A 10,000-nucleotide genomic window follows, 5' to 3' on the forward strand; every position below is an offset into this window, starting at 1 on the left:
GTCGACCTGCGGCGAGGTGCGATCGCCTGGTCTACCCTCCATGTGGGTACTTAGGTAGGTCGAATTTGGCGAACAACCCTATCCCACGCGGGGGGCCGATTGGCACGATCGTGGTGAGGCCGAAAGGCCCACCCGTGACTAGTTCCCGGCGTTAGTCCGAGAGGGTCACGATGGAATTGTCCGTCCGGTGGGCGACGTGCCGCGATTCGAGTTACGTGGCCGCTCGCACGCCGGCCGGCGCGAATTCGCAACAATATCTATGTATGTATGTATGTATATATATATATATATATATATATATATATATATATATATATATATATATATATATATATATACATATACATACATATACATACATATATACATACATATACATACATATACATACATATATATATACATACATATACATACATATATATACATACATATATACATACATATATATATATATATATATATATATATATATATATACATACATATATATATATATATATACATATATATATATATATATATATATATATATATATATATATATATATATATACATACATATATATACATACATATATATATATATATAATATATATATATATATATATATATATATATATACATATATATATATATATATATATATATATATATATATATATATATATATATATATTGGGCATCTCCGGGAGGTGTGTGTTTAATATGATGGCCCAGTGTTGCTCTGCGGTCACTTTCAGCATAGTTAAATAAAAAAACATGAAACGATTCATTGACATCATGGCAGAATAGGTGAGAGGTATGCACACTCGCTCGAAGCCTGAATCCCGACGCAGCTATCAACTGCATCACGGTGTTTCACAGGCATGGTGATTCATCAATGTATGTGTCACCAAGCCTCCTCCCCCCCCCCCCGTCTCTCCCCACCATCACTATTTCTCTCCCGCCCACCCCCCCCCCCCCGGTCTCGTAACGTGTCTGGGCAGTGGTTATTTTTGAATGGTGCCTATCTCCATACATGTCTGGACGGTAGTTATTTCTCGATGGCCCCTCCCCTCACACTACCTTACCTTGCCCGCCCCTCACACTGCCTTCCCCTCTCCTCCCCTCACACTTCTTTCCCCTACCTTCACCCTGCCTTCCCTTCCTCCACGCCTCCTCGGTCCCCCTCCCCCACCCCTTCAAGCTCCCCTACCCCTCCTCAGTCTCCTCAATCCTCTTTCCCTCCTCTCCCTCCTCTCACCCTACCCTCCCCTCCTTCTTACTTCCCCCTCCTCTTAACATTCTCATCAGCAAAACGACTGGTGGTATTTGCTAGTATCTAATATCGGTACTCACATTCTGATTGTACTGTCCATACTTGATATAGTTACTCACATTCTAATTGTACCATGCATACTTTATGGAGGAACTCGCATTCTAATTGTACCATGCATACTTTCTCAGGGTACTTGCATTCTAATTGTGCTGTACATTCTACATAGCAGTACTCTCATTACCTCCACCACCGAAGGTGAAGGAGGTTATGTTTTCACCCCTTTCTGTCTGTTTGTTTGTTAATTGCCAGAATCCTTTGGATTTCGGCAATTATGTTGGTCAGTTGTGTGTGTCATTGTGTGTCTGTCTCTGTCTGTCTGTTTGTGTGTTTGTTTACCCTGTAGCAGCCACACCGTTTCAGCAATCATGACCAAACTGGGTACAGACGTCGGCCATGGTCAAATTTAGACACTTGTCGTTTTTGGTGAATCTAGGTCAAAGGTCAAAGTCAAGGTCAAGGTCACAGAGAAACCGAAATTCTTATTTTCGCAATAACGTCCGCTAAAATGGTCGTATCAACTTCAAACCAAATCCAAAATGTGCATCTTCCAATACGACATCCAACCATATGTCTCATTGGGGTGTCACACCAACACCCTTCTTGGCGGTCAGGTCAAAACTTTCAAATTGCGATAAAAACACCATTTCAAGTCTGATTGACTTCCAAGTTATGATCATGACCAAACTAAGTGCTATAACTCATTAAACAGTAGCACTATTGACTTATAAGAATCAAATTGATTTCCAGGTTTTTGTTTTTTCAGAGATCATGGAGATATGACAAAGTTTTTCCAGCAATTCCTTGCTCAACGAGGAATTTCATTAATTTCCGGAATCCTTTAGATTTCGGCAATGTTGGTTGGTTGTGTGTGTCATTCTGTGTGTCTGTTTGTTTATGTGTTTGTTTACCCTGTCGCAGCCACACCGTTTCAGCGATCATGACCAAACTGGGTACAGACGTCGGCCATGGTCCAACTTAGACACTTGTCGTTTTTGGTGAATCTAGGTCAAAGATCAAGGTCAAGGTCACCGAAAAACCGCAATTCTTATTTTCGCAATAACGTCCGCTAAAATGGTTATATTGACTTCAAACCAAATCCAAAATGTGCATCTTCCAATACTGCATCCAATCATATGTCTCATTGGGGTGTCACACCAACACCCTTCTTAGCGGTCGGGGGTCGAATGTCAGGGGGGTCAGGTCAAAACTTTCAAATTGCGATAAAAACGCCATTCCAAGTCCAATTGACTTCCAAGTTATGATCATGACCAAACTAAGTGCTATAACTCATTAAACAGTAGCACTATCGACTTATAAGAACCAAATTGATTTCCAGGTTTTTGTTTTTTCAGAGATCATGGAGATATGACAAAGTTTTTCCGGCAATTCCTTGCTCAACGAGCAATTTCATTTGTTTGCTTGTCTGTTTGTTTGTGTGCAGCATATCTCAAAAATGTTGTGGAACGATCCAGATGAAATTTTGTGTCCAGGTTCGGTGTGTGACAAGGACAAACTGATTCGATTTTGGTGAAGGTCCGAATCCGGATCCGACTACGAGAATTGTTAAAGTGATTCTTCACCATTGAGAGATAGGGCTCAAAAACTATATATAGCACGATATCACAAAAATGTATTGGGCCAGAAATGTTCGCGTGGATCAGGCATTACGGGGTGGAGGTAGATGCTCTACCGAGTGCTCTTCTAGTTATAATTGTCATACTTTATAGAGGTTCTCGGTTGAAAAAAAGATAATGGGTAAAAATTGTGGTCGACGTTGGCACATAATGTGCGGACAAACAGACAGACAAACAGACACAAATGCAATACTCTGTTCTCTGGCGAGGGTCATAACAAGTCCATGTAAATCAAATGTGAAAATGTAATCACCATAGTTCCTCTTCCTTTGATTTTGCGACCAGACTTTGAAACTGCAGGTTTATGTTCACACTTCTCTCCATTCCATTCTGCTTCACTCCTGCAATGAAGAAACGAGACAGGCTTTGGAACCGATTGTGTTAAAGGTTTAAACAGAAAGTGCTTCAAGTTCAAGAAGAATTCATGTGCAGATAAATGATGATGATGATGATGACACACAAGTCACACCAACTCAAATTCCTTTCCAATATACTATTTATTTGGGACGTTCTTCCTCAAAGACAAGAAAACGTTTAATTTGCAGTTCACACTGCAAGAAAAGAACGACAATGGCACTTATAGAGCGCATTTATTGTCTCGCCTCGCATGTTCATTCTGAACAAAAATACCATTGTTAACTGAACACGCTACTATTATGGCTTATATACAGTAACCATATCATCCATGCACCCTATTATGTCACATAGTTCTTTGGCATGAGTTATGACATCAAAAATTTTATTCTTCTCTCACATCGGGCCACAGATCAGAAATCTGAATTTTCAAATTTTTCGGATAAGAATTTCAAATCAACCAATTGTGGCTGGAAAAACACTTCTCCGATGGCGTCATCGTTATCACCCTACTTACCCCATGGGGAATTCATGACATATGCCAAGGTTCCATTTTTTTTATTGAGCGGTTTCGGACAAAACAATGTCCAATTTTTTTCCTTTAATTCAATAAGAAATATGGCTGGCACACCATGTGACCTCCAATGTCAGAGTTCGCAATACAATACAGCCAACTCTCGGTTTGAGAACATCTGCTCCAAATATCGAACATCATTTTCATCTGCATGACTGGCTGATTGATTGAAGTTTTGATTTATTTAAGTGCCTTTATCCCGTTTTATGTCCATATGTGCAGTGCCTTTCCATAAGTGTTGGAGTGAAGTAAATGTGTTATTATTGCTAGACGAGCAAATACTACCTGTCGCTTTGTTGATGGGAATACTAAGAAAGGGGGGAGAGAGAGAGAGGGAGAGAGAGAGGGAGAGAGAGAGAGGGAGAGAGAGAGGGAGAGAGAGAGGGAGAGAGAGAGAGAGAGAGAGAGAGAGGGAGAGAGAGGGAGAGAGAGGGAGAGAGAGGGAGAGAGAGAGAGGGAGAGAGAGAGGGAGAGAGAGAGGGAGAGAGAGAGAGAGAGAGAGGGAGAGAGAGGGAGAGGGAGGGAGAGAGAGGGAGAGGGAGGGAGGGAGGGAGAGGGAGGGAGAGGGAGGAGAGGGAGGAGAGGGAGGAGAGGGAGGAGAGGGAGGAGAGGGAGGAGAGGGGGAGAGAGGGAGAGAGAGGGAGAGAGGGGAGAGGAGAGGGGTGGGGGGAGGGGAAGGAAGGAAGAAGGAGAGAGAGAGAGAGAAGGGGAGAGCGAGGAAGGGGGAGAGCGAGGAAGGGGGAGAGCGAGGAAGGGGGAGAGCGAGGAAGGGGGGAGAGCGAGGAAGGGGGAGAGCGAGGAAGGGGGGAGAGCGATGAAGGGGGAGAGCGATGAAGGGGGAGAGCGATGAAGGGGGAGAGTGAGGAAAGGGGTAGAGCGAGGAAGTGAGGAAGGGTTGGGGAGTGGGGAAAGGGAGGAGTGCAAGGTAGAGGTGGGGAGAGCGAGGGAGGGGGGAGCTGGAGGAAAGGGGGTGACAGCAAGGAAGGGAAAAGGGGTGAGAACAGGGAAGGGGAATGAGGGGGGGCAAGGAAGGGTGGGGGAGAGCGAGAAAGTGGTGGTGGTGGGGGGGGGGTTGCGGGGAGTAAATGAATGAATTAAAATATTATTACAATATTTTTCCAATTATTTCGTGAACTCGTAGTTCATTTTTCCAATTGGTTTATGCATTGTCATCCTCCCGTTATGTTGATCATTCTTTTAATTTGATCTTTAATTATCCAAGCCAAAGGAGAGGGTATTGCAATTGGGTCTGTCTGTTAATTGCCGGAATCCTTAGGATTCCGGCAATTATGTTGGTCGGTTGTGTGTGTCATTCTGTGTCTGTCTGTCTGTTTGTTTGTTTGTTTACCCTGTAGCAGCCACACCGTTTCAGCCATCATGACCAAATTGGGTACAGACGTCGGCCATGATCCAACTTAAACACTTGTCGTTTTTGGTGAATCTTGGTCAAAGGTCTAGGTCAAGGTCAAGGTCACCGAAAAACCGAAATTCTTATTTTCGCAATATAACAGCCGCTAAAATGGTCGTATCGACTTCGAACCAAATCCAAAATGCACATCTTCCAATTCTGCATCCAACCATATGTCTCATTGGGGTGTCACACCAACACCCTTCTTAGCGGTCGGGGGTCGAATGTCAGGGGGGTTAGGTCAAAACTTTCAAATTGCGATAAAAACGCCATTTCAAGTCTGATTGACTTCCAAGTTATGATCATGACCAAACTAAGTGCTATAACTCATTAAACAGTAGCACTATCGACTTATAAGAACCAAATTGATTTCCAGGTTTTTGTTTTTTCAGAGATCATGGAGATATGACAAAGTTATTCCCGCAATTCCTTTCTCAACGAGCAATTTCATTTGTAACTTGCAAAATCGAAGATTTTTCAAGTATGTTGGTCAATTTTGTTGTTCTTGCTGTTGGGTCGCCAAAATAGGTGACCCTTATTGTCAGTAATTCTGTCTGTTTGTTTGGATGTTTGTTAGTTTGTCATCAGCATAATCGGTAGTAAACGTGGGCCGATTTTGACTAAACTCGGGTGGTAGGTACATCTTATGACCTCGTGCTTTGGAAATTGTGATGGTTGCTAGGGATGCTTTGGTTCCCTAGCAACAGCCGAAAAACCTTCAAAATCGGTACAGTTCACGCAAAATCAATTCCGAAAGCAATTATCCCACGTAGGCTTATGAAATTTGGCATGCATCATCTACAGGTGATGCTCGAACAAATATATTCCAGTTTTTGTGATATGTGGAATAGTTTACCCGCAGCGCCCCCTACAAATGGGGTATGCCCGAAAATTGGCGAAAATTGAAGGCCCCCTAGCAACCAGGTGAGTGCATCGATCCGAATGAAACTTTTCAGGTTCATAGCATGCAATGAGTACTACAACTTTGCCTCAGGACATATTGACCGATATTGCTTAGGTCAGGGGTCAAAGGGCAAAAATCGATAATATGCGAGAGCTGGAGGTGCCTTCGCGCCAAATGCTACTCCTCCTTGGGTTATGGTCAGATAGTCATGAAAATTCACAGTAATCATCTGGAATACAATGTGCACAAACGAGCAAGGCGGATTTTCAATTTATATCTTTGTTCACCCATAGCACCCCCTCGAACTTTGGGGATTTCCGATATCAAACCGCATTTTCGGTACTTTTCATTCAAATTGATACCGAGTAGTTATCAGTAGATGGAACTCAATGAGATTTGGTATGCATAATCTTAAGGTGATTCTCTATCCGCTATGTGACATCCATTTTTTTCTATTTCTTATAGTTTCCAAATGGTAACCCTCTCAACTTGGGTGTCCGAGGGCCATTGAGCATTCCCGCTGAAAATTCAAAGTACACGAGCTCCAAGACGGTTGAACCGAATCAAATGAATCTTTACATGCTTATAGACCGTTATGAATAATGCAACTTTGCTCATTTGCATAATGACCTATCTCGAGTAGGTCAGGGGTCAAAGGTCAATAAGTGCATTTTTCGGGCGAAATTACCATTCAAGGCACCCTTGCTCCTACACGGATTAACCGATACGAATGAAAGTTCATAGGTACATAGTACTCAATGAGTACTACAACTTTGCTTCAGGACATATTGACCTATCTCGGCTAAGTCAGGGGTCAAAGGTCACTGAGTGCATTGTTCGGGCAAAATGGCCATTCAAAGCCCCCTTGCTCATACACGGGTTAACCGATTTGATTGCAATTTCGTAAGTTCTTAGTACTAGATTAACGCAGATCAGGGGTCAAAGGTCATCGGATGCTCGGCGACCCATGGCCACCTACCGGCTTGTCTGTTTGTTTGTCTGTCAATCGCCAACAGGGAACAATTTAAAAATCGATCTTCACAAAACGTCACCAATTTGTCGAGGTAGTCTTAACTGAGAAGACTTGGTTTTGAGGTCAAAATTTCTAAAATCGTCATTTTTCCTTCAATTGACTCGAAATTTGAACAGGATTTGCAAATTACATTTCTGAATTGGGAAACCAACTATTTTTGAGATCAAAAGGTCAAAGGTAAATTTAAGGTCAAACTTCTAAAAATCACCAATTTAAATCATATTAACTTGAAAGTTGAACAGGAATTTCATAAGCCATCACTGAATTGGGAAAGCAACTATTTTTGAGGTAAAAATTTCAACTCAAGGTCAAACTTCTAAAATCACCAATTTTCAACTGAGGTCAAAGGTCATCTTGAGATCAGATTTCTAAAATTGTCATTTTTCATCCGATCAACTTGAAAATTAAACATCAATTGCATATTGCATCACTGAATTTGGAAACTAACCATTTTTGAGATCAAAATGTCAAAGGTCAACTCAAGGTCAAACTTCTAAAATCATCAATTTCAATCTGAAAAATAATAAATTTTCATCCGATTGACCTGAGCTTTGATTAAAATGATTAATTTTAATCTTAATGAAATGGAAATTTGATGTTTGCAGTTTTCTCATCCTTGGAATTTCCTTCTGTATCCATATTGTCCACCCTATGCATCCTTTCCTGCTCCCCATTCCTCCCCGCACCCATTGTTTGTCCAAGTCTCCCTTTATCTCACCCTTCAACTCTGCTGTTGGTGTTTCTCCCTCTCTCTCTCTACTGCTCCTTTTGCATGTCTCTACTGTTCCTTTTACGGCTTGTTACGTCCTGATATGTTCAGAGTACTATGTCTTCCACGAGCCTGGACGATGTGTACAAAAAAAGAAGATTTCTTGTCATTTTATGTGCTCCTTCCCTGGACCATAACATTTTAATTAAACTGTATTATTTATTACAGACAGACAGGAAAATTTTGGAATATCGAACTACTTGACGAAAAGGCCTCAGGCCTGTCACTAACTGATTCTAAAGAAAAGCTGAAGATTTTGGAATCTTTACAACAACAATGTAAATACACAAAATGTTTCCAATACAAATCAATGAAAATATCGAACGGACAAGCACAAAATGTGGTGAAATGACTCCGAGCACTAAACCTAAACTAGCCATTGTGGATCATCAGATTAATCATAATATAATGGGCGTAAGCCTGGAACTTCTAACACTTTTCTCCAAACATATTCTGTTCATACTTCCGAAATCTTCACATTATGTGTTCTATGTATTTACACAGGTGATAGCGGATTCAAAAAATCGAATATAGATAGAATTTTCAAAGAGGGAATCGATGACGTCACAATCAGCAGCGTTCGGTGGCAAACCGACGGCCGGGTCCCAGACGATATGCTTTACTTAACAAAGTCCATGAGTTCAGGACGTTTTTAAACTCAGCATTTACGACTTTTATCCTGCTATGTTGTTAATCTGTTGATGGAGGTAACATAGAAATGATGAATATGTCAAATTGTTCGTGTTACTCATCTGGCACGATGTGTCAAGGCCAACAATCTAAATCAGTAGTTCTTAACCTTTTTACCACCATTCCCCCTCCAGTAGTTGGTCCTTGCCACCAATATGAACTAAGCTGTTGAATGCGGCGCAAATCATCCAAAGAAACTACCGTAACCGAGTCGTGTGATCCTTCCTGTCCCCCATACCCATCGTAGACGGGTATCTGCTAGTGATAATAATGGACGATACAGCCACTGAAACTGAATTACATGGTGAAATAGTTCAGGATTGCACTGCGCTTTGCTGTGTGACACAATCCCGAAAATGTTGTCTTTCTCTTTGGAGCCATAACTAAACACTGAGTCGCAGGGATGAATACAGAACTAGCGGCGAAAAGTATCGTGGCTCGGATTAATTACCGAGTGAAAGCAAAAGATGTGTGATTGCCGATTGTCCAGTGATATCTTGCACGACGATCATGTGACATAATTGTAAGGGCAGACAGAAGGGGGGTTCACGTGCATCCGGTGAACTCCCTCTGGATCTGCCATTGACTTGGTAACACTTCTCAGGCTGGATTGGAACAATTTTTCCCCCACTTTTCTCAACCTCTCTCCAGCCCAATCTGACGCAAGTGTGAAATAGATGGCCCACTTGTTCATTTCTGATGGTTTGAAAAGCATGGTACATTTGCTCTGAAGGTTCTACGCAGAGATATGTGAATGAGGGAGAGGGGAGAGACAAAGTGATTGTGTGCAAGTCTGAAAAAAAAATGAAAATTGTACCTGTGTTTGACAGAATCTTTTCGCAGCAAGAAATTATTCTCAGGGACAGAGGGAATCTCCTCGAAGCAGATCGTTCCACGTTTAGCTGCTGACCTTTCTTTTCCAGTGGACTTGCTTGTTGAACTGAAAACAAAAACAAAAAAAAAAATGGAAATATTATTTTTGCTTGGAATTTTGGATACTTCGAAAAAGACCATGTGAGTCAGTTCCCAAGTGGATATCTCCTAAAAAGACCATGCGAGTCAGCTCCCAAGTGGATATCTCCTAAAAAGACCATGTGAGTCCTTCCCAAGTGGATATCTTTAACTCTTTGAACCCTAGAAGCCATTTCACAGGCTGCTATTCAAATCTCCATATACTCGAGCAGCGGATTTTTCTCCAAGGAGGCAAGGATGGGGGAGCTGAAAGTCCAAGTAGCTCAGGGTTCAAAGAGTTAATGTTAGTTGTAAGTGCTCATGGATTGTTCAAAGTTCACAAGGCCAAAGTAATTTGCTT

The 10,000-nt window shown here is 41.8% G+C and overlaps 1 protein-coding gene across 8 annotated transcripts in view; it reads right to left on the reverse strand.

Annotated features, from left to right (window-relative positions):
* LOC147029495 (uncharacterized) overlaps positions 1-10,000 on the reverse strand; it is a 174,708-nt gene that overhangs the window by 87,716 nt on the left and 76,992 nt on the right. For all 8 annotated transcript variants that reach the window (XM_085871951.1, XM_085871949.1, XM_085871950.1 and 5 more), the window contains 2 exons: positions 9,506-9,628; positions 3,210-3,297 (listed from right to left, as the gene is read on the reverse strand). In XM_085871951.1, the coding sequence (XP_085728077.1) occupies positions 3,210-3,297; positions 9,506-9,628 (211 nt within the window). The remainder of the gene's footprint in view (positions 1-3,209; positions 3,298-9,505; positions 9,629-10,000) is intronic.

The sequence above is a fragment of the Eptatretus burgeri genome, chromosome 3 (genome assembly GCF_056783735.1).
Source record: "Eptatretus burgeri isolate ZD-2024b chromosome 3, Ebu_testis_v1, whole genome shotgun sequence".
NCBI classification, from domain to species: Eukaryota; Metazoa; Chordata; class Myxini; order Myxiniformes; family Myxinidae; genus Eptatretus; species Eptatretus burgeri.